This window comes from Chroicocephalus ridibundus, chromosome 1 (assembly GCF_963924245.1).
Source record: "Chroicocephalus ridibundus chromosome 1, bChrRid1.1, whole genome shotgun sequence".
In the NCBI taxonomy this organism is placed as follows: domain Eukaryota; kingdom Metazoa; phylum Chordata; class Aves; order Charadriiformes; family Laridae; genus Chroicocephalus; species Chroicocephalus ridibundus.
Genome location: NC_086284.1, coordinates 67,250,282 through 67,275,386, shown reverse-complemented (window position 1 = coordinate 67,275,386; position 25,105 = coordinate 67,250,282). Strand labels below are relative to the sequence as shown.

General features: G+C 38.7%; 1 protein-coding gene across 6 annotated transcripts in view; it reads right to left on the bottom strand.

Moving 5' to 3' along the window:
* ARHGEF7 (Rho guanine nucleotide exchange factor 7) overlaps window positions 1-25,105 on the bottom strand; it is a 127,434-nt gene that overhangs the window by 52,588 nt on the left and 49,741 nt on the right. For 5 of the 6 annotated variants that reach the window (XM_063337793.1, XM_063337802.1, XM_063337829.1 and 2 more), the window contains 6 exons: window positions 23,007-23,091; window positions 18,550-18,680; window positions 15,897-16,098; window positions 7,674-7,762; window positions 935-1,029; window positions 553-648 (listed from right to left, as the gene is read on the bottom strand). In XM_063337793.1, the coding sequence (XP_063193863.1) occupies window positions 553-648; window positions 935-1,029; window positions 7,674-7,762; window positions 15,897-16,098; window positions 18,550-18,680; window positions 23,007-23,091 (698 nt within the window). Of the gene's footprint in view, window positions 1-552; window positions 649-934; window positions 1,030-7,673; window positions 7,763-15,896; window positions 16,100-17,737; window positions 17,742-18,549; window positions 18,681-23,006; window positions 23,092-25,105 lie in introns of those variants that run through there. The other variant, XM_063337819.1, reaches the window with a different exon arrangement.

Below are 25,105 nucleotides of genomic sequence, written 5' to 3'. Positions count from 1 at the left end.
TTCCTATATGGTACAGTAATTTTTATTTTTTTTTTCCCCCCTAAATTCAGACTGCACTTTCTGCCTGTCCTGCATGCCTCTCCCAGCACATTTTGATGACAACCACTGTTCAGGACAGAATAATACTACGCAAAAGCATTCTGATACAGCATCCTTCATCGAAGTCACCTGTCTTCTGCTGTTCCATCACAACGTAAGCTCCCTTTATTCTTTCTCTTACTTTAAGAAAATACTTAAAATTCATGCCTCCAAAACAAAAAAACCATTACTTCCTCTGACACTTCCCCACTGGTGTGCAATTGCATCATGGAAATTCAAATTGTTTTCAAACCACATCAAAATTCCTACCTCGGCAATTGCATCCTGGGGCCAGTATCTATCTGCGCAAGCAATCAATGCATTACCCAAACATCTATTACTGTACTGCTGTAGCAACTATCCTTGAAGTGAGAGGAACAAAAATTATGTCAAACAGTATACATGACAAGGAAAATAATAAAAAAAATCTTTGCTTGTTAGAATTTTACAGTATCTGGTATGTATAGTACTTACTTGGTGCATTCGTCTAAAGACTGTACAAGCATTTGCTGGAAAGAACTTATTTCTTCCAGGTTTCCCATTAAGTATGAAGTATTTGCCGAGTTTAACCTGCAGCCAAAGTAAATAAAAGGTGTTTAGGTTTGTAGCTATTGAATAATTGTGCTTTAATAAACCCTACAACCTTAAAAGAAAACGCTTACTGGTTCTTAGATCAAGGACCAGACTGTCTTAGTCATTGTGCAAACTAAATAAAAGCAAGCCCTGCCTCAAGAATCTCACAGTCCGCATAAGAAAATGCACATTGACATTGACATTTTGACTATGTAAAAAAATCCTCCCCAATACACGAGAGCGCTCAAGCTTAGTTTAAAAAAAACAAAACAAACTCACATACTTTTCACTGGCTTGTAATGGTCGCAGGTAGTTTGAAAGCATTGTTTGTAGCTCCTTAGCATATTCATTTTCTGTTTCTAATATATTTTGTAGCACCTACAAAAAATGACAGTGGCTAATTGGTATTTTTTAAGAGATACTTCAAAATGTTCAAATCAATACCAGTTTTAAAGCATAGTAAATGCATTAGGAAAACTTAAATGAGTGTTCCTACATTAAAAATTTAAATATCAGTAAGAAAGCACTGAATACACAGGAGTAATAACTGAAAATTCACAGGAGAAAAAACACCACACACACAATGAGCCATCCTTTAGCCATATGCAAAAAAAGTGGGAAGCTAACAAGAATTTCACTATGCTTAAAACTTTTACTGTAAAATTTGACAGTTATAAAGAATGTTCTTCAAAGCTCGGGGCAATTATTCCTGCTATGTACTTCAGAACAGTCAAAGATCATCAGAGGTTGGTAAAGCACAATAGAAGTTGTAAGAGAAATGAACAATTAGTGTCATTTTCTCAGTCTCAATCGCAACACATTACAACTAATCTTGTTAGCAAAGTGTTTACTTACTCAGATGCGCTGTTCTATCTAAAAGGTCTGAATATCAACAGATTTATAAATACCAAGTAACTGCCAACTCTACTTAGCAATATGATTAGCATTACTGCATTCTTTTTAAAGGGGGCTGCCTAGCCTTCCACTGGGAGTGCAATAATATACACCACCATGAGAAAATTAAACAGATTCTGATGTAAAGCCAAGAACTTATAAAATACAGCACACACTTGTTTTTTGGCTGAACATAAATCAAACAACTGGAATACCCCCAAATATGTACAATAATACATTTTACCGGGCCATGTCCCGGGAGCCTGCTTTATGATATCCTCCAATATATTCACACCAAGTTCTACTGTGCTTCTAGCCAGCAAGTTATTTTTTTGTCTCCAAAAAGTTAATGATTTAGCAAGAGAATCCTCAGAATTAAATGTAGCTCAATGAACACAGCTGAGCTTTGAAAACTTTTTGCTATTCACTGGTCATAAGCCACACCACAAACCTCATTTTGCTACATGCCATATTTGTCAAGCCTACAGTAATATCTCATTTCAGCATTTATAGTAACGACTGTAATTGAGTGCATTATTCACTGTTGTAGTCAATACTCCTTCTTAGGAAATAAAAAAAGCCATTCATTCCTAAATGCAAACCTGATGAAATAACTTTAAATAGTTCAGTATGTCAATGAAGAATTCACTGTTCCTTTCATTGGTGTCATTGATTCTGTTTATTCCTTGAATGCTTCTATTCATTTGGAGAGCGAGAGAGACCCACTTCTGAGTTCATTCTTTTGTTGGAAATCTGAATCCTGTACTGAAGATTAAAATGTCTCCATTCTCTGCTAGACACTATGACAGAAGAACGTCACAGGGAAAGTTATGGCTACTAACTAGGAAACTACAGCATAAAGTACAATATGGGCACAAAAATTTTAAAAAGCTGATGTTCCTTTGACCACTTAGACCAAGGAAAAAAAAAAAAGAAAAAATTTCCATTGATCACATCACTAATTAAACCCCATATTCTCTTACACACATATAAAACAGTCAATTGTTAAATATAAAAGTACTTAGGATCCATGAGGTTCAAAACTAAACGCAAGACCAATCTTTTCCAATATGGCTTTTCCTATAAAAATCTCCCAAAATCATTACACAGGCAACTGAAAGCCAAGGACAAAAACATAGTGTCTTGATGAAGCACTGAAAAACATTAAGAGACAAAGATAAAAATCAACATATTTGCTAGAAATCTTGAAAGGTTGCACCACTGCTCCACTTTCTTGAAGAGTATTCCCATTCTTTGCTATTTCCTTTCTTTGTCTGAACAGCTTGAAATAAAACTAGTTTCACATTGGACACAACTCCATCCTTTTAATGTGCTGGTTTGGATTTCTATTTGAGGATTTTCTTTGCAATACGGAGAATATGGGATTGGAAGAAAAAGACTTAAAGGAAGAAAAAAGAACGGGAAAGCTTAAAAACTAGAATTAACAACCTGATAAATCACTGGAAAAAGGAAAATAAATGCAACTGTAAATAATACTACGCTACAAAACCTATGCAGAGTACTAGATATACTTACACTGCTTTATGTTATTCTAGTAGTCCACAGTGTTACACTTTAGATATACACATAGTTTTAAACACTTCCCAAAACAAATTAAATCTATTCCCCCCCTTTTTTTTTTAAAAAAAGTGCAGTTTCCACTGCCTAAAACATTCTTTTACTTTGAATATCTTTTAAAAAGAATAATCTTGCTTACATAGCTCTAAAACATCAGTTCTGTGAAGTCCCACATCCTTCCAGCATGACTTACCTACCTCACGGAGAAGCCATGAGGATTAAATGCTTGGACTGTGCTTTGAAGCGATAAGTAGTCAGTATTGCAACTCAGTATTTTGGCACCAGAGCACCCTTACATTCCTCACATCCACATCTCGCCCGCATGCTCTAATAATCACCTTTCTTCCCTTTCTTGCTTTCTGCGCGTTCTGGCTGCTGCAAGACCCCATGAGACCTCGAAGACCTTGTTTCCACAACTCCACCACAACATTTGCACAGATAAGACCGGGTACCAAAAGAGCTGCATTGAAGTGGCAGCTTTTGCAGTCCGTAACACTGATGAATGGCAGGCACACACAACTGAGCTCATACAGCACAAGCTCTCTCAATCACACAGCGTGGAAAATTCAAGCATGGTTAACAGTTCTGTCACACACAAACGCCAGCCATCTCCCTAAGGCAAAAACCACCACCCCAAAAAATGGAGTTTTAAATGACTTTTAAATCAGAGGGAGAAAAGGCAGATTTCACAGCTACACCTGGGCATGATCCTGTGGCACACTCCCTTTTTAGGGGAGTAGCTTGGCACTCAGTTGAAATATCACATACTTCAGCAAAATGGTGATCAATGTCCAATTTTCCTGGATCACAAGAGTCTAAGAGATGAAGCCCTTAAAACAGGCCCTCAAGAGGGACAACGTAAAGCACCACACAAGTATACCATGTCTCAAGGGTCCTCAAAAAACTTTCATGAACTTCAGTAAACACAAACTCTTGACCCAACTTCAAAAAGTGTGGCCTTGAAAAGAGCGTTTATTTTCTATCACTTCTCAAACACTTAAATGAAAAATGAGGTCACGCAAATATCCATACTATGGAGAAAGCTGTCCGTTTATTTACCTGCTTTTAGAACACCTACTTAATTCTCAAGGCAATTATCCTGTAAGTGGAGATAACCTAATTTTATTTTTGACGCAAGGCACTAACAAGTAAAAATAAAACTCAGAGTAATGCCTGCTCCGTCTTCAGGGAATAAACCTACAATAATATGCCCACTTCTTCAGTAACAGGTTACTAAATTACTTCTACGTGAAAAACATGTCGTGCTTGATCACGAGTCTGGTTCATATTATACACTGCTAGAGACTTGTACCATTGTATGGAGGACAACACCTTGTAGCACCAGTCGTTCTAGTTAAAGACGTCTCTGCTCATTGCAGGGGGAGTTGAACTAGATGACATTTAAAGGTCCCTTCCAACGCAAACTATTCTTTACTAACCTGCATTCCCAAGCCAGGCAAAATGTAAGCATAAACCAAATGTGCTCTGTCTTCTCAGCAACACCTAGTGCAAGGTGCAGCTAATAAAGCACACCAAGACTATAAAGTGTGTGATTGGTGTTATGAACTTCAGATGGAGCTCTGTGAGTCCATAAAAATAAACCTTTCCCTTAGCCTATCCCAGCCCTTCTCCCAGAAAGGGAGATTAGCAGAGCCTCTCCTACCACTTTCTGAACTTCCTCTGAACTGCCCTCTTGTCACAGGTCCGATGAATGTGCCCACAGATGCTGCCTGCACCTGCATAAATCCTTCCCTAGGAAAAACAGCAATAAATAATCATGAGGTTTACAGGGTCTCAGCACATACCCGTATGGTGGAAGACAGCCGCAACTTAAAAATAGCAAGCAGTCAGAGTACCAGCCTCAAATGATGCTTGCTTGTCAAGAGAGCCTTTAACACAGATTTCAGTTGGAGCTACATTCTTTTAGCTACCAGTTGCCAAAGGTTTATTTGGAACTGTTCTGTTTTTACCTTAGTATGGGCTCAATTTTGTTATCGGTGATAAGACTTCTAGCACAGTGAAGTCCCATGTCTGCAGCTTATGTATCAAGACAGAACAAAAACCTCAACTCACAGGTTAAATTGCTTTCACTTCAGTGAATGGGTTTGCTGTTTGTCTTATCTACATGTAAAAATCATTACACATTTAATAATTATTAAAAAGCATTATTTTATAGTTATGCCATTGGAAGAACTTAGTATATTTCAAGAAAATCTAGATGCCACCTAGTCTAATTTAGGTTTTGAGCACAACATTAAATCTTATTTTTCTGAAACAAAGTGCATACTACAGCACAGGCTCTCATTTTTTAAACAAAACCAATAAAATGGTAAGCTTAAAAAAAAAAGTGGAGATATTCGCCACACTGTGGAAAAATGCAAACACAGGACAATTATCCAATTCACTGCAGACAGATTTAAGAACAGCACTCTGGGGTCAGTGCTCTAATTTACTATATATATTATTGTGACCTGGTCATTTCAGCACACACTCCCCATGCAATATATCATGAACAGTTAATAAATAGCTAGCAGTCAAAACAATGGGAATCTTATTACATCAGTTCAGTGCACCAAGAAAGTTGCACCTGAGCAAAATGAAAAATAACCCAATTCCAAGAGCAGGTATCATGGTCACCACTTACGCTTTTTTTTTTTATATTAAACTGCTTTAAAAACCAGCTACAGCCACCTGTTTCCCAAAGTATATAGTTGCTCAAGTCTCCATGATTACGGTAATACGTTATTCAGGGAACAATTAGAGAAATCACACAAGCCAAAGGTGGTATTTCAAAATCGCACGGTGTTTTTTAACTTAGCCACCTTAACTATGGTTTTAGGCAAATTTGAATATTTACTTCCTATTAGTTTCACCGAAGTATACTATCACCCCCAAAAATGGCCTGTATTACTCTTACAAAGGAAAATACGCAACCACAAGATTCAATTAATTTTGGACACAGCCAAACTGGAGTTTTAGTTAAGACAAATTAAACAGCTGCAACTCTTACTTTTCATCATATTAACATCTACCAGGTAAATAATAATATAAAAGATTATATATGAGGCATGTATTTACCACTGACTTTAAAAAAAAAAAAACAAAACAAAACCCAAACAGAACCAAACAAAAAAACCCCACACATCCAAACCCAACCCAAATCTGAAGAACTAGTGTTCAAGACAGTTGCCAATTTGTTCTGAATAACATAGATATATATTAAACTTAAAAGCAGTCTTCTATCTAGTGAAGGAACTAATCCCCCTCTTTGCTGCATTCACTTCAGTTTACCTTATTGAAAAACGCAGGTTTTAACATCAAAACAACAATAGAAAAGATGTATTTGCTACTACACACTACAGCAACTTTGAAAAAAATGTTACTATAAAGAGATATAGTGAAAAACAAAAATAAAAACTATCCGATATTTTGCTGCGGGATGTGCCATAGCAAGAGCATTACTCCCTGCAGTTTGAAGGAAGGCATGCCTGCATAGGTACTCTCCATCATGACTAGCAGGTGGGGGATGCAATAGCCAAAGACTCACAGCCCTCCCTTTACCATGGAATTACAGCTACTGACAGAGGCACCAGGCAAGCCATGGGGAGGAGCAGGAGGTTCCTTCATTGTCTTCAATTAGGGAACTATGTGCAAAACTGCTCTGGTCTTCCAGGTGGCTGGTATTACTCACGCCACAACCGTGAAAGATGAAAGCATAAAACTATGCTTTATGATCCCTGCTAAAAACTGACAAATAAAATGAAAAACAATGACAGCTGCTTCAAAGAAAAGGGAAAAAAACCCTTGTGTTTTGATTTTACACCAGCAGGGAGCAGTGGTTACCAAAAACAGTAAGATGCTTTTTGCTTCCCAATGTAGCTACTGTTAGTAAATAAAGGATTCTCAAAATGATTACAACAACACGTTTAAAGGCAGAATTTGGTATGTTTCTTACATGCATCTACTAAAGACATCTGAACACTAGGGTAAGAATTCCTTATACTGTGTTAAAGGCTGACTCTGGGTGTACAGTTTTTCCTGTGAAATCTATCCATCAGTGTAAGGGAGAGGTTCCCAAAGTAAACAGATAAGTTGATTTACAAGCATGAAGAAAAAGGAGGCAAATTCATTCAAAATGTTCAGTCTCTTGTTCAACAAAAAGGACAGAAATATTCTTAATCATTTTCACACAGCAGATTTTCATTGATTCATACAGATAGGGGAAGACTGATTGCATATTTGGGGGTGGGGGAGAAAAGGGAAATTAACAACTAGCAAAGCAAATAAATTGAGCATAATATATTACAGAAACGCCTATTATTCACTTACTTTAGACTATAATTTTGCATCACGCTTAAGAATCCGTATGTGCAATATTCTATTAAACTAATAATAATCTTGTTTATATGAGAATTCACTAAAACCCCTAACTAGTTTTGGCACTAAGGCTCTGACAAGACTGACGAATTTTTTATGCAGATTAAGAGCATTTAGTTAAATGACGTTCCACTGTATGTAACAGCTCACACGGAGGAAAAAGGATCACTCACCACATTGTAATAGCTTTTGTTAATTGCAGACGTATCAAAGCCTTTAGGTGGACTCTTCAATGTACCTGATTTGGGGGAGACCGGTTTTTCTGAAATGTAAGATATTTTTGTGTCAATGGGGTGCAATTTCATAGCTCAACACTAGAGGTCAAACAAACCGCTTTAAAAATATTTATCATAAGATACAGTGAAAATAGTGCTTCACTGAGAAATGTACATACTTGTGCTTGACATTATTGGTAAAGAATCAAAATGGTTCATATGTTCACAATGAATTAAACTCTAGCCTCAGTGAAGGCAAGTAGTAAAATTCTTTTTCCTGGAACCAGAAAGTCAGTTAGTAAAATTAACTTTTCCAAAATTGTTTTTTAAAAACAAAACATTATCACAGACCACAATAAAAAAAAACACAACAAAACCAAACAAAAAACCAACAGGCATTTCCAAACACCACACATACTTTCCAACAAAAGTAGTATTAATATCAATTTAATGAACTCAGTAAAAGCAAGTGACCAATCAGAGGCTGAACATACCAGAGGTGGGACATTACACTCAGTCTGGTTGAAATAGAGAATCAAAACACTATACAAGTAGTGAGTGACTTACCAGATGCCTATCCCAGAAAATCATCTTTTAAAGCAAATTACCTTTTATTCTTAGGGAAGTAAAAAAATAAAAATGCTTATGCACTTAGAACAGAGTCCATTGTAATAATGAATTCAATCCTTCCTATAATTCCATAGTGAACCTATCCCTCAGTAATGCTTGCTCTTCCTGGAAGGACAACATAAGTCTGCAAGAGCAAACCAACAGGCCTGAGAGTTACCCGAGTGCTGACTCCCAGAATGGAGCGGCACAGAAAACACACTCCTAAAGCCTCCCCCCTCTAACACTCCTTTAAGTCAATCACAGAGGAGCAAAGATGAGAGAAGAGACAATCAAAAGCATCATGCCCGATGCTGAAGAAACAGTAAGATTTACAGCATCTCTTTTTGACCTCTCACACTTGACTTTGCACACAAGCAACCAAGAATGCTTGTTAGACTGTATTTATCAGGACATTATGGTGTTTTGGTTTGTTATTTTAAATAAGCAGACTTGTCTAATATGCAGACTTCAAATAAGCACTTGAGTAATTTGTATCCAAACAATAAAATGGCAGATTGTCAAAAAACAAGCCACGAAAGAAAAGCATCAGCAAAATATACCTACTGAAAGTTTTACCTTTATTTTAAAAGCAAGCTCCTCGAGCTCCCATTTCAAATGCATTTTAATAAAGTTATATGAATAATTCAGCTCTAGTTTACCTGATACCTCAGGCCACTAAGAATAAATTATGCACGACCTGCCTTCCCAGGAGAAGCCCAGTCAGCCGAGCTAAGGGCCAGCTATGGGAAATTCCCACGGACAGTAAAGCTGACCAGGGAAATGCCACCATAAGCGGCACGGCCCACATGGTACCAGCCTCTGCCGGACTGTATCCTGGGTAATTCAGTGCTTCTTCAAGGCTGCCCACTGCAGCCCCATGGATGTTCCAATCTCAGGTGAGCAGACTACAGATGCAGGCCACCCTTTTGCCTCCCAGTGCCAGGAGCGCCGGCTGGACCCGAGACTTTAGCCAACAGTCTGCAAGGAGCAGCTCAGGCCCCAGGAGCAGCACACGTGGTATCTTGGAGGGCATTTTCTCTGTATCACACTGGAACTTGCCTCAAAGAAGCTATTCTAAAAATAAAATACAGTCTTAAAACTGCCAAACATGGGCAAAACATTCCTCCTTACCATGTTCAGAGACGACAGTAAAATCCTTTTGGTTAATATCCCCCACCCACCCACCCCCAAATCAGCTATAAGCTGACAGACAGCACAAAACCCATTAGCCCCAGCAGTTATTCAGCTGGGAATGCTGAGGCTCTCAGCCACCAGCCCTGCAGTACGTACGTGCCCTGCTATACAGCCAAGTAATTCCAAATGACAGGACTCCTCCTATCCCCTTAAAACAAAATCATAAATGCAAGCAGATTTGTCATCAAACGCTCAGTGTGAAAGAAGCACCTAAAGTCACATCATATGTATGGCTACTCATTTATATATAATACTATTCATTTATGGGACAATTACAATTTATTTCTTTGTGCGTAATGATGAAAATGATGTACTTTACCGAAACTCGGTAATTTGCATTCATTCTCTGTGGAAGCTCTTGACTTACCCTACAATTTACAGTGACTTTCAGGTTCACTAAATACCTAAAGGTTTACTAATCATGTGCCAAAAAACATGAGAGGAGAAACCAGAGTTATTTAAGGAAAAAGGTAAATACTTGTCAGTGAATTTTATCATAATACAGATGTTTGACCCTTGTTAATCTGGAGAAAGCTGGCTGGTCATAGAAATCTGGATCTTCTTCCAGCTACTTCGGTATCTTAAAGGGTGTAAAAATATATCTCTTCCCCTAACTTTTTCTTCTCCTAAGCTGCTGAAGAAAGCAGGAGATATTTTTGCTGAAATATATAGAGTCACTTATATTGCCAGCTGTTCAGCTGATTCAGTTATCCATCAGAGAGAGACAATCAAATTCAGATTTAAAAAAAAAGGACACAAAAAAAGGATCACACATTCAAATCACTTTGCCTGAACAGCCATAACCAACATTCAGCTTTTAAAATGCAAAGGCCATTTCTATTGTAGAAACACAGAATTAGACACAGCAAATCAGCCCAGCTGTCTATCATGTCTGGTATTCTGTCTCCAAGCACTGCCTTGCTTCATAAGGAGGAATAATGAACAGTCCTGTTGTAATTAGCTTATTGCACAATGCATTACACAGAAGAAAATCCTGATCTTGCACACAAGAAATCACTTTCTTACCACAAAGGTAAGTGTTATATATTATCCTTCACGAGAAAACATTAGAGTGCCTTTGCAAGCATACAGCATAATTCATGAAACAGCTCAAGGAGCTGTCATTCCCATTCAGCATAGTGGGAACATATAAAGGTTTTATAGGTCCACAGGTCTATGAAGTCCATAGGTTTCTGAAACATGAGGAATACCCTAGCACCTTGCCCACTCCAACCTACAAGCTCTGTTTCTCAAAGCACTGGAAGGGAAGAGAGCAAGAGATGTGAGCCAGACACCAGGTTTTCCCTTATACAAGATTCTTCCCTTCTCCCTATTTTTCTCAGAGTCCCAATGTAAGTCTGTTACATTAACATTGAAGATACAACGAAAACATGTATAGCATATGATCAAATCCAAAGCAAACAAGCATCTGCTCAAGTCCTGGAAGAGATCGTATCCACTTGATGACTGAAACCAAGAGGTAAGTTACCACTATCAGTTTCTTTCCTGATCAAAGCATTACATTCAGTCGCACCCAGCTACACTTGATAACGCTTTGAAGTGTCTAGTGGCTAGTGATTAACCAGATAGAATTCACTTAACAGATCATCTTTGGGTGGAGAGGGAGGTTGGCACAGGCTTCTTAACATTATTCTTCCAGCAAATAATTATTCGCAGTAGAACCAAAATAACTTGGAGCAGCTGCTCTTGTAACCTTTCTCAAAGCAGTACATGAGATGCCATGAAAATGAAGTTATCTTATTCTTTACAAACATCTACCTAAGTGACTGTAAAGGGACAATTTATCCAGTCCTTCCAATGTTTTGTTTCATTCTATTTTCATTAATATGCAAGTATTTCTTTTACCCATCTCAAATTACCTGTCATTCTCACATTCCCTCCTATCTCTCTTCTGTCATGTCTCCAATTTATGTCATACACGTTTTCATGCAACAGTCTCCTTCATACTATTCCAAAGAGCACTCCTTCAGGACATACTTTACTAAAGCATTTCAACTGTACTGCTGCAAGATCACCACCAAATGTTTCTATTACTAGGCTACGGTGCGTGTAACCTAGATGCAAAGATCTGATCTGGGCTATTTCATCCTACAGTATGGGAGAAAAGATGTGCCAATTGGGACACCAAAAGCTATGTGTTCCCTATTAGTGAAGTGCTCCAAGCAAGCTCTGTCTGTAATCAGTTCAAGTCCAGCCCCAGGAAGGCAGACATAAAACTTGTTCCTGGTTCTCAAGCTGGTTCAAGCATTGCTGCAACACGCTCCACTCTGCAACATCAACACTAACGACATTTCTTCCCTAGTAGTACCGACTTGTCCCAAACTGTATTCTATTTATGCCTGTAGAGTAACACTTGACAAGGGAACAAAATATCCATCCAAATGCATATGGCTGGGAAGAGGAAACCTAGCATTCTTGATGGGTTTTTCTTTTTTTCTTTTCTTTTTTTGAAAAGCTAGAAGTGCCATCTGTCCTTTGTGCACCACAGCATGGGAACAGGAGGATACTCTACTCTTCCACTATATTCTGGCCTTTTCACACACTATGATTTTTATTTTTTCTTACCATCTAACCAGAAGAACTAATAACACTGTCATTTGCACTGGGCCTGATCCTAACATAACTATCAAGAAAGCATAACAGAAGAAAGCCTAGAACAGTAATGACACATTAATTTCTGTGAAGAATTAGGATAACATTTGTGACATATCAAATGTCATTTTTCAAAGCTATATTCCCTTCTGCATAATCTCATGCCATTTAAATGTATTACACTGATAAAACTCAGCAAGTGACCATGTGATTTTATAAAAATCTGATTCATGTCTGACAGCAGCTAAGTAAATGCATCCCATTCTGGCTAACCCCTCTTCTCTTCATCACAAGGGAATTCTCAAAACTAAGCCTCCAAATCTCTACTGTGCAAGACAGAGGGAGCAGTGTAAGCGATAAGACTCTACCTACACCTTCACCCCTCCCTGCTCTGTTTTATATAATTAAAAAAAAATCTCAAGAAGGCCACACTGTCAAATATCTAACAAGTTTACACAGTATAAATCTTTTACCCTCTGTCATGTGCAACAGTACGGCAGGATGAAAATAAAGTCTTCTCATTTCAAAGTACTTCCTGACTGGTGATCAAAGAACATTAAAAAGAAAAGGCAAGATGTCACAGGGCTTAAGAAAGGAAATGAAAATATGCACACAGGGAGGGAGGAAGGGAGGGAGGGAGAAATGGACCATCTTTTTTTATCCATACAGTGCAGACACATACCTGAAAAACACAGTACTACTGCATTTTTTTTCTTCTGCTTACACGTTAGATCACAAGTACCCACAATTTCAAGCAAATCCTCCTTTTCCCCTTGGGTCAGGGAGTTGGGGGCAGAAAGGCTCGCAGACACTCAAAAGCAAAATAAAAACCATCTTCCATCTCAACCAAATCTATTTCCACAAAGTTTACAGTGTCATTGTCCAGCCTACAAAAACAGAATGCTGTGTTTTGCTCAATAAACTCAGTATCTGTCCTACAACCTTCATAGCTTGCCTCATACATGTATTAGCATTCTGTGCTAACACTAATCATTCCAGCACAGCTAAGCAAACACGTTACAAAGTTAGTAAACACGGGCACAGCCTTGTGATGTTTTAGCTGCTCTGAGATACCTTACCATGCAACATGCCCTGCTTGTGCAATATGTGTAATGTAGTTTACTTTTCTTCTAAAATTTTAGGAAAGCAATGTGGATAACGGCAGTTCTCATTACTAAGCAGCACACCAAATGTGAGCGTTCATTTCCTTCATGGCAACTCTTTCACACAGCCAGTATTTGGAATTCCCTCCTGGCAAAGACAGCTACTGCTATATCATAATCTCATATTATCCCATATTTTTCAGCTTCTCCTTCTAGCTCTTTTCTCCTTTCCTTGAATATCTAACTTCAGAGCAATGTACAAGCTAAGATTACAAACATACAGTTATCTGACATTAGAGGATATTTTAATTTAGAACAAAAATCCATTTATCTGAACATCTAAAGTCTATGAGTTTTGTGAGAATTCAAACAAAACCACACATGCATAAACTTCTTTCGTCTGTTACCCAGTTTGCCAAAGTCAGGTTCCAGCAGACTGAAGGGATTTATTTAATCAAACCCACCAGTTTCTCAGCACCTCTCCAAATAATGCATTATCAAAAATGATAACACACAGTGTTGCCTGTACGGAATTTCTAACTAGTTGCAGTATTTTCAGCCACATTTGAGAGAGGAAAGGTGGAGTCATACTATCGACGCCAGAATACTTTACAGAGTATTTAGAAACGAATTAGATGTCAGGGATCAACATTTTGTTCATAGAGACACCTTAATCAAAAGCAAGTATTTCAACAACCCTACCCTGATCATTTTTAAATAAATTCATTACAACACTGTCAGAAAACATATTTTGAATTTGAGCTTGCAAGCTCTACTAACTTGTTCTAAAATACCTTAGGAAAAAAAAAAAAAAAGCACTTTTGTGTTTTAACTTAATGCTCACAGCACTAAGGCACTTAAAACATTTCTGAATTAGGAAAATATTTAAGTGTGGTGTATATATGGCTGCCAGGAAAGTAAAGAAAAATGGACAGTGAGAGACTATCAACTCAAGAAGTGTCAACCAGTCTAACAAAGACTAGCAAAAACCAGCAGGAGTGCAGAGACTGTTAACCCATACATATAACCCAGATAAAACTTCTCCTGAACACCCACCAGAGCCATTCATGTAACTTCAACAACCAAGAAAGGAGAAAGAAAAGAAAAGAAAAAAGAAAGCAGCAAAACAAGAACAATTAATCTCAAATAAGTCGTCAGTAAACCTAAAAATATGGGTAAAAGAAGGATACCCACTAGTGACAACGTAAGAAGAAAAGGCTCACAAGAATGACAACTTTTGATTCTCTGTTAAAAGCTACTTCCATTCTGGATCCTAACTGCTGACCCAGGTTCCAGTCTAAGGAGTTGGAAGAGATCAAAACTGATAAAATCCAAACAAGACCTCTGCAGCAATGTTTAAATGAGCAACAACGAGACAAGACAGTCATCACAGCTGAAAGAGATTGCTACAACACCACAGGCAAAAGGAAACAGGCTTCAGGAATTGTTTTTCAGGATAAGCCGCATCTGAGAGATCTCTGAAGAACATTAAAGCTAAGTCTTACATCGTGACTATGCCTAAAAGGATCTAGTTGAAAGTAACAACAAAGTTACAGATCTAAAACTCTAGCAATCTGCAAAAACAGATCGTAGATAGCAAATCAAGGAAGAAAGTAAGAGGATGCAACTAGAGAAGAAATAAAAAGTTTAAAAACAGAGTTTTACCCTCACAAATTCAGTTTGCAATCGCATATCTGTGTGGCTGCCTTAAAAAAAAAAAAAGTCACGCCAATGGTTTCAGCATGGCCCAAAAGATGTGTGTTTTGATTGGAGCTGTGACAAGGGAAAGAATGGCAAAGCCTCTCAGAACATCCCTGGATAGTTTTATCTTACCAGGTTTATCCCCAGTCTCTGAAAGCAAGCAGACAGGAAAGAGACAAGACAACAACAACAAAAAAAAAATAAAGACAATGTCACCCATGTCAAGGTCTTGGAGAATAAAGAAGCAATGTTAGTTCTGATACTCAGTATTCAGTCATTAAGATGACATTTACAGAAGGCACTTTCACTGCATGAAGTTCAAAATAAAACTTCAGTGGAAGAGCGAAGTCTGTGTGAAGAAAAGTGGAAGGCACATGAACAATAAAGAAAAAGAAAAATCACAAATACATTACATTTCAAAAACTGTCTCTAACTTTTAGTAGATTTTTGTAGCTTTGGGGATTTTTCCTGTGTTTGTTTGCTTCTAAGTGTTGGGAGACATTTAGAGACTTTTTGGTGTAGTTTGTTGCTGGTTCTGAGGGGTTTGTTTTGGTTTGGTTTTCGGTTTTGTTATTTTTAAAGACATTTCCAGGAAACCTCTTAGTACTTAAACCCAAAGCACCAATTCAAAGCATTGGCACCAGAGCCAAAATCCAGCATTCTAGGAATTCAGATCGAGGAAGTCAGAGCAGCCCAACTGTGACAGAGACAGAGAAACAAGCAAACAGAATGGGGGACTTTTCTGCATGCTCACTGTTAATTCTTAAGTCCTAGAGCACTCTATATAGCAAACTGGGGTGGGGGAGTATGAGTTCCTGAGCATTAGTGATTGCCATGAATTAAATTTAATAAATACAGTCAAGCTTAAACAAAAAGCATAACAATTTTTAATGAATCAATCAACTATCAACCTCTACCCAAAGCCAGAATTTGTGCAAATATGCTCTCCTTCAAAACTCACCGTTTGATTTTATTTCTCGCACGTAGTTACTTGGAAACCACCCTGTTTTGCCATTTAGAGTTCCTTCCCACCAGCCTCCTTCTTCCACTCTTGTAACATGAATAATATCTCCTTTTGAAAAAGAAAGTTCATCTTCATTCGTCTGTTGAAAATTAAACTTTGCTCTCACCACCAACTGATGGTTGCTGTTATCTGTCATGTCCTAGTAAGTGAGAATACAAACAACAAAAAGACCGTGTTAGAGATTTAAACAGTTGTTCCACAAAGAAAACAAAGTATCCATAAAATGGAAATAGCCTCTCCTTCACACACAACACGCCCCACACATTTCTACTCTAAGCATTTGTAAGGGATGATTTGCCATTTCCAGTATTTCTTGTCATTTTTGATGTATGGATTTGTATCAGTCCAGGGAGTATATTGTCTTATTACAACCCCTTCAAATCAGAAGGGGGAAACAGAGCTAAAATAAGAATAGTTCTCACTCCTCAAAAAATCAAATTCTGTTTTCTATATAAAGTATAAACTAAAACTGCCTTTGGCAACTACAAAGAAACAACAGTTTTATACTAGAGTGTTTTTTTCCTAAACCTTTCCATGCTCAGAGGAGGGCGGAACTGAGTTGAGTTTAATTTAATGCTGGATATAAATAAAGAGTTTGTAGCTTAAAACTTCCCCCCTGCCCCGTAGCAGATCAGATTGGAAGGTTCCACACCTGAATATGCAAGTCTCTAGCCTGCCAATGGAGAAGGATAACATTCTTCCACCAAACCTACGGAATAGTTATGGAATTTATCTTGAATAACTACTCACAAATCATTTGCTTCACGGTTGGCAAAGCTGCAAGTCTGCAGCATGTCTAACTTGCACCTGTCCATGCATATATATGTATGCGCTCATCCCCTGTCACAGATGTGAAGGCTCTATTGTAACAACTAAATGTTAATTGCTACTTCTTAGAAGTCTTTCAAATTCGGCATTTTGTTCTCGGATGTCAATTTTGAATATTTGCATCATTTAAGCATTTCATGAGAGTTAGGACAAATTTTTATGCTAAAAAAGCTAAATAATTGGATAGCTTTAAATAATCCAGATACAATTCATTGCACTGGAAGAGAGAACAGGACTATAAATCATGTCTGTCTGTATCATAAGTAAGGATCAATACCTGCATTACTAAAAAAGTAACTTATGAGGAAATGACTGTGTAAACAATCCCAGTCAGCTATCCAGGTAGCAGAATTTCACCTACATGTTGTCTGTATAGTTGAGATGATTAAAAGATGCACTACATAATATCACTAGGATCACATAACATGTCACCTTAATTCATACCCCCAGCAATCATGTTATTGTGTCACAACTCAATGTAATCATCAGTCTTTTAGTGGCTGAGAAACTTGAAAAATGAGGGCAAATGCAACTTTGAAAACATACAGAAAGCCCCAAGACACTCATAAGTCATGATGTTCGACAATTAGATTGGCACATTTTCAAAGAAGTGCCTCTGCCTAAATTCTCTGCTTGTAGATCATGTGCTTCTCTCTTGTTAAGCAGTCACAGCAGATCAAAAGTTTTGCCTTAGTAAACGGCAAAAAAACACCAAATGAGCAGAAACATTGCACAGTGACTTGAGTCAGCTGGGATGGCTCTCCAGTAGCAGAAACCGAATACAAATTTAGTGAGAACAGCTCCAAACGGATCATCTACAGTAGCAAAACCAAACTAAGAATTTCCCAGGTTTAGACACTAGCTCTCTTTCCCTCCTTCTTGTACTTCTCTCTGCCCCTTTGTAACTTTCTGCAGAGCTGCTCCGATCTCCAAAGTAACAGAAATCCTTAAAACTCCGATTAGTTCAGTAATCCAGCTAACAGCTAGTCCCACAAACAGTTGCATCAGCAAAACTGAGTGGGTGGTGAACAGCAGAGGGGGAGCTGGAATTAGTGGCCTACGGCAAGAACTTGCAAGGGCTTTGCTACCAGAGAAAACACATCAAACCACACCTAAGAAAGCCTAAGCAGAGCACTGCGTTTAAAGTTTCACATAGCAATCATCACATAGTTCAAAATAGCCTCCTTCAAGCATAGAAAAAGCAGTTTACAGTAAGGATCTGAATCCTCCTTGCAAACCTTTTAGTCACTAAAAGCACCTTTCGTCACAATTAGTTTCAATACAACACTCCATCCCGATTTCGGCTGTACTGTAAAACAACTGCCCACGCTACTCAGTTATCTGAAGGCTGGCTGAAGGATTCACCTTGAAACATAACAGAAAACAAGAATAACTACCAATACTGCCAGCATTAAAAGTACCACCTTTGCTGAGATTTGAATATCCTTCAGTCACCATCCCTAAACTCACAGACATGGAGAAAAAGAGATTTTTGCCTTTGAAAAAGCAAGTCCAGGAGGATACTGCCTATGTAGACAACATGGAGCGGTAAGTGAGGGGAAAAAAGTTAGAAGTTCACAGAAAGCTGTACATATTTCAGAGCATCATAAGAAAAGCTGCAAAAATAGAATGTTACAGGCTTGAAATACAGACATGAGAGGAAACAGTTACTCTGTTACACTATTGTTTACTTATAAGTCTTGTCAAAAGAAAAAAAAAAAAAAATCACACCACAGCATGTTTCATTTCTTCTAGAACTTACCAAACTCCGATACTGTCCCTGAAAGAGCTTTGAAGTTCTACTGTGTACAGACTGGGATCCCAGAGAATCGAAAGATTTTATCCGATGAGATGAGGGACGTGCGCATACAGAGTCACTGCCCAGCCCTATGTCTGTAGGTGGGGAAAAAAAAAGTAAATATTAGAATCTGAGAAATCTGCATATAACTTCTGCTTACTTCTGTAAAACTTGTGTGCTTAAAGCAGATTTGATCTATCTGTAGTTGCTCAATAATTCAAGATTAAAAAAAGTTACAATAATAAATGATCTGAAATCCTGATACACTAGCAGTTTCTTCCCTACGCAGACAGGAAAACAATTTGAGATGTTTAGGAAGAAGAAGGTTAGGGTTGTACTTCTCCATTCCTACTCACTACTAGTCTATTTAAAGGTAATTAACCAGCATCATTTTAGCTAGTGGCCAAGAATTTTGAATGCATAAAACTTGCTTGAAGTAAAGCCAGCCACATCTGTTTCTTAGCTCTTCTCCCCCCACCACCACCATCTCCTTCTCAATTAAAACATTCCTTCCACTGTCTTTTTTCCTACAGTCCTTTGTCTCATCCCTTTTTTGCCAACTAAGCTATTTCTTCTTCTTCGGAGGGAGGGGGAGGGATAAGAGAAGTGAAGGGAGGAAAGCTGCTTGCTTGAAAAAAAAAAACAAAAAAAAAAACACCCCAAAAACTACAGACCCCCAAACCTCTCCCATCTTTCATTTGCCTCTACTCCAACAAGCACACCCATGTGAGATGTTCACCTGAAGGGTAGCTCTACATGCTGCCAGGGTGCTGCTGGGGTCCCTGTGGGCTGGGAGGCACCCAGCGGGTGGCAGGACAGGGCTCACCCCACCACCCTGGCCAGGAGCGGGGAGCTGGGGCACGGGCACAGCCGCAGTCCAGAACATCAGGCTCCTCCCTGGGGACGCGAAGTCAGCCCACCTGCGGGTGGGGGGTCCTGGTGCAGAGGTAGGGGACAGGCTGCACCCAAAGTGGCTCCTAAGGGCCATGGCCTCCCACAGTGCTGCTGGGAGCCTCTCCTAGAATTATGGTGGGACAGGAGTTGCTCCTGGCTGTACCAGCTCCTCCAGCCCTCACAGCCAAACCCCCGGAGGAGGCTGCTCCCACAGCCCTTCCACAGGTGACGTTACCGGAGACAAACATCGCTCCTTTGCACGGGTATGGCACATCACTCCTTTTCCTCATGTTTTCCCACACACAAGGAAATCACCCAGTGAGCATCTGGGCTTCAAGGAGCCCCAAAAGCAATGCAGTATTTTGTGTCCCAAACTCACAGATGTTTTCATTAGACTATGTAAGTATCCCAACTGCCCTCCTGGCTTTTATGCCTCTGTTACTCTTTCCTAGTAGTTTGCTTTGCCTCCAACACTCTACCTTCATGAGAAGTACACACACACAACTACAGTCTCTCAGTTACTTTCAGACTAAAGCAGACGATTATGCAATCCAAGTTATTTTTGCTCAAAGGGAAATACACATACAGGTGCAGTTCCATGAGGAGACTCCTGAACAAAGCGTATCTGCTGTTCCACCTCAAACCTGAAGGGAGAATTCGATTCATCTTAACTGGAAAGCCTTTCAACTTCAGCACAGCATCTAACAGCAGCTGAGATGAAGGAGGAGGGAAAGGCTTTGAGATGGACAATGAGCACAGAAGAAAAGTGTTGACAACAAAGGATGCTCCAAGTCCACAGCGACTGAGCAGAGAATGCCTTCCTCAGGTGCATCTTTTTAAATGAGTTTTTGTCATCCTTTAAAAATCATTTAAAAAAACCCTATAAATATTCACTCTCCAGTCAAGTAGTGAAATATTAGAGCAATTCATATTAAGTTGAATATTTTGTATGGGTAGTGTTATTAGACATTGAAGTCACAAGACCTCACACTTTGTGAGCCTGTTTTCCCAAAAGCATTTGAAAGACATTGTATAAACACTGGTGATTATAGTCCATCACAGAAAGAACACACATCTTTGTTTTCAGAGACTGGGAGAGAAATGGGACTAGATCATGGGCTTCGTTTGTAAATCATAACTTTGTGGTTAATTCTAATGCTCCCAAGAATGTTCAAGTTGCCGTAATCATCAGTAACTAACCAATAGAACTTCAGGGTTATAAGGAACCTGAAGCATCTCCATGTCCAGTTTGCTATGTTTCCTATCTGCAGTCAAGTAGAACAGACACACCACCAAATCCACCATTATATCTTGACACGGTTCACCTAGGAAAACAGGATCAGGTTTATTCAGTGTGTCCCTGACTCTGGGCAATCTTAAAACACACTACCTAGAAATTGGTTTAGTGTGGCTTGATTCCCAGAGTTTTCTAGTTCACAACAGCAGAGCTAACAGAACAAACACAAGGGCGCCTTTTGAGGCTTGAATTAGAAACTACATGTGTTTGAGCTGAAAAGTAGTAATAAAAGTATTACAAACTAACCACATGCAAATTGCAAGCATTTTTACTAATAATATCCAAATACTTTCAAATGAGTTTGAACTTTTTATAGACTTAAAGGGCTTGCAGACCCCACATATCCATTAAATCTTCCATCAAAATACTAAACAAACATGTTCAATGAATTTCTCAACAGGATTATTGTCAGAAAATAATTCAACTTTGCTGCTAAAAACTCAAGAACCTTGACTAGCAACAGAATGTGCATGTTTGACAAGAATTAATTTGGTAGATTTCACAGAAGCATCACACTTCTACCCATCCATCCAAAGATTCCTAGGGTTGGTAACACCCTTTCTTTTTCTCCACCATTATCACAGCTTCCCTACACCAGCTCTTCTCCCCTTACCTGTCCCCTTACCAGCAGCAGCTGGTACCTCGGATCCTACCACTTCTGAACTTAAATAATTAGATGGGAATGTATAACCATAGTAGCCTTTCGTCAGCCTTCATACTCATGGTTCGTCTTCCACTGCAGAAAGACCCATCTTAGAAGAACACGTGTATACCTGAAATTCTTGCAGACACAGATGGGGATCTGAAAGCCATTTTCCAGTACTAGAGTAGGGAGACAGAGTCTAATATGCCTTCTACACAATCACCCAACTAAAGGAAATTGTTTGGAAGAACAGTTGGTCAGGAAGATTTATGCAGCTCTGCTTGCTCCTAGGAATGAGGCAACACCACAGTTCGCATGTGGTTTTGATTTTTGGTTTCCATACCACCACCCCCCTGCCATGAAACAGATCACTCTGTATCCTTTCTAAGGCCAGCTGCAATTGTGGCTTTTTGATGTGGGTATTATCTATTGATGTTTGGAACAAATAACCACACTTTTTCTCCCCTTAAAAGACAGCTATGGTCAGTGTACAGCAGCTTTAAAGATGTACTGAAATGGGTTACATTTGCACTTGCAGTTAAGATGAAAGGCAGTATCTTTAACTGGTGTAAGTAGCTTCAAAGTTGTCAATGGTATTACTCCATGCCCATTCATTAGAACTAAGCGTTTGGTTGTAAAACTCACTCCTAAAGGGTGTTTTCTGATGCAAGCAGGAAACAAAAAATTCACAAAAAAAAACCCTGTCATAATGGACCAAAGGAATATTATGAGTGACAAGATATTTACCATATTATTATTTTATAACTGTAATTAGATAAAATTACACTGATCCAGCACTGACTTTTCCATCAACTTCCTTTTCCTTCCCACATAAAAATTGACGAGCACAGTCCATTTTTAAATAATATCTCTCTCTCACCATACTCCAACCTGATGACCATTATTGGAACTTGCTGCTGACAACATAAAACCCCAGCATGAAGCAGCAAAAAGGGCCACCAATGTTAACGTTTCTTGACTGTCCCAGGGTCCAGTTGACATTGTTTAGTACAGCCTCACCCTACAACAAAGCATGGTCACCTCTCACCTGTGTACTATATCTACAGCTCTCTCTTCCCCCCCAAAGAATTTGAGGTAGATGGTTTGTGACTTCTAGCTGCTACCTAAATGAAATATGCATAGATTAAGGGATCAGAGACACTGGCTATCCTTTTGTTACTGTCAAGAAAGGACAGTGCTTGGGAATGAGGGGCGGGGGGGGCATGGCAGGAGAACAACAAAAACATTGACAAAAGTGCTTAAACACAGGAATGACAGTGTGGCAAAAGTAAACTCATAGTATTTCAAACTGAAAAAAAGGAAAGGAAAAAAAAAAAAAGATGGGGACTTCGTCTAAGAATTCTTGCAAGCTAAAGGCTCAGCCTTAGTTCCACTGCAAAGCTTCCTTCTGCAGACAGAGACAAGAGAACTCAGAAAGGCTGCTGCCAAAAATCATAACAACAAACTGCAACAAAGAAACTCTTTTAAAACACTGGGCATGTTAATTTTATCCTGACTGGTATATACACATTGATATGAGTTGAAGGTAAAGTAAGCAAGCACCAGGACAGAGCAGAGTGTACTTACCTGCAGTCACCTTATTTAAAGCCACGAGAGAGCTGAGAACTTTGCTGAAATTCTGTCCCTGATACAGGTCATTTGCATCAAAAGTCTGAAAACAAAAAGAACATACAATAAGCCTTTGAACTAAGCATTTCCATGCTATCGTGTAAACCATGACTGCAGAAGCTATCGCCTGATCAAGGTGTTAGTCTTTCAGTGGCTGTCATGGACCAGTAAAACACTATGGGGTTTTTTTCCCCTTTAAAAAACAAAACAAAACTCGTTGTTAAATATAAGGAGACTATAGAAACGGCTGCATTTGAGAAAAAAAAAAAATAGGAACATACAAGTTAAAATTACCAGGAGTCATTTAAGTTACATGAGAGTTGAATAAAACAATTATCAGAAGAGAGCAGCTTTCCTCAGACAGCTTGGCCAAAAACGTTACTGGGTACCATTACTCATCATACTCCTCTTTTTCTGTAGCAGCTCACAGGCACTGTACCTGATTGTTCATAAAATATTTTCAAAATTACTACAAATACTTTTAAAAGTACTACAACAAAGTACATACTGTCTCTTTAATCTTCAAGAGACAGAGGAAGAGTAGTGAAATTGCTGGATACGTTAGATGGAGAATGAAGTTTGGGAAGGGGAGGGATGAAAGCTGGGGGTTATTTTATTTTTAACTGTGGGAAAGAGATCCAAACCTCAAACTATCTTGTAGAAAACACTCCAGTAACTTTCAAGCACTGGGTGATGACATTAAACATCTGGATTTTCAGGGGGGAAAGAGGAGATTTAAAAAAAAGAAAAAAAAAAAAGAGAGAGACCCTGAATATTTGCCTGAGGTAATGGAAACACTCATCCGAAGTCTCATGAAAATAGCTCTCACAACACAGTCTGCATAGGTTGAAAGGAGACACAGTATTCCCTTGTGCAAAAGTATAAAGAGGACAATAAAAGACAGCTATTACAGTTGTTCCAACTGATTTAAGAAACAGAAAGAGATTCAGTTTCCCCCAGCGTAGCAGCTTTTATCTAAAAAAGTCAACAAAAACCTGTTTATTTTCCTGATAACAGACCCACCCCACAGGCACTACCAGAAAGTCTGTACCCCAGAAAGCAGCCTTCAGAGGCAGGGGAGGAAAAAACCCATATTCCCAGGGGAGAAGAGAAGAAGGGACAAAAGGAAGGCTGGCAGGAGAAAGAGGAAGGCTGGTTAAACCCAAGAGAAGTGAAAATTTTCATGAAAGCTACCTAAAGTAATCACAGAAGGGACTGCCAGAGCAGTTGTGACTGGTTATGTGATCTGCTAACCAAGGTAGAGCAAATTTGGGAAACATTTAATCACAGTGTTATTCAGTAAGGAAAAAAAAAATCTCCCAAAGCATTCACAGTATTTGAGGTACTTGCAAACATTAACATGTACATTTTTTCCACTCAGACTGAGGATCATCTCTGGTCCCAACAATCAGCAGTTCTACCTCGGCTGTTCAGGTGCTGACATCTCTCAAGCTCAGGTAGCATCTACACAGCTCGGAAGAGCAATGCCACAAAACAGACGCAAAAAAAAAATCAAGTGGAGGCGAACACTAATAATAGACTCCAAGCCGTTATCACTCACATAAAATAAGTCAATAACTATTTCACCACGTTTCACTGGGCTACAGAAAATTTAAATACTACTCTTATTTGAAGCTGTAAGGAGTGGGACCAGGGAACTACCCAGATGTGAATTTTGTGGAGTTTTTCCTGAAACATGAGGAAGTATTTAAAAACTACATGCACAATAAAAGACATTAAGGAAATAAGAAGGTATTTGATTTTACACAAAGAGACTGAAGATATGTTAAGTTTTATTAATAGCAAAATTTATAATAGAGGTGAGAAAGATAACAATAAGGTGACAGCAGAATACATAAAAGCAAAACCAGATGGGAAATAGCTTAACCACTGCTCAAACTGGGGAGAATGAGAATAAAGCAAGCTGTTATGGAACAAGAAAGCATCAGGAGTGTAAAATTTTCATTGTTAGCTATATCCTTATTGTGGTAGCTTTTAAACAAGCCAACGACAAGTATGAACAGAATCACAAAATATTGGCTGTGATCCAAAAATAA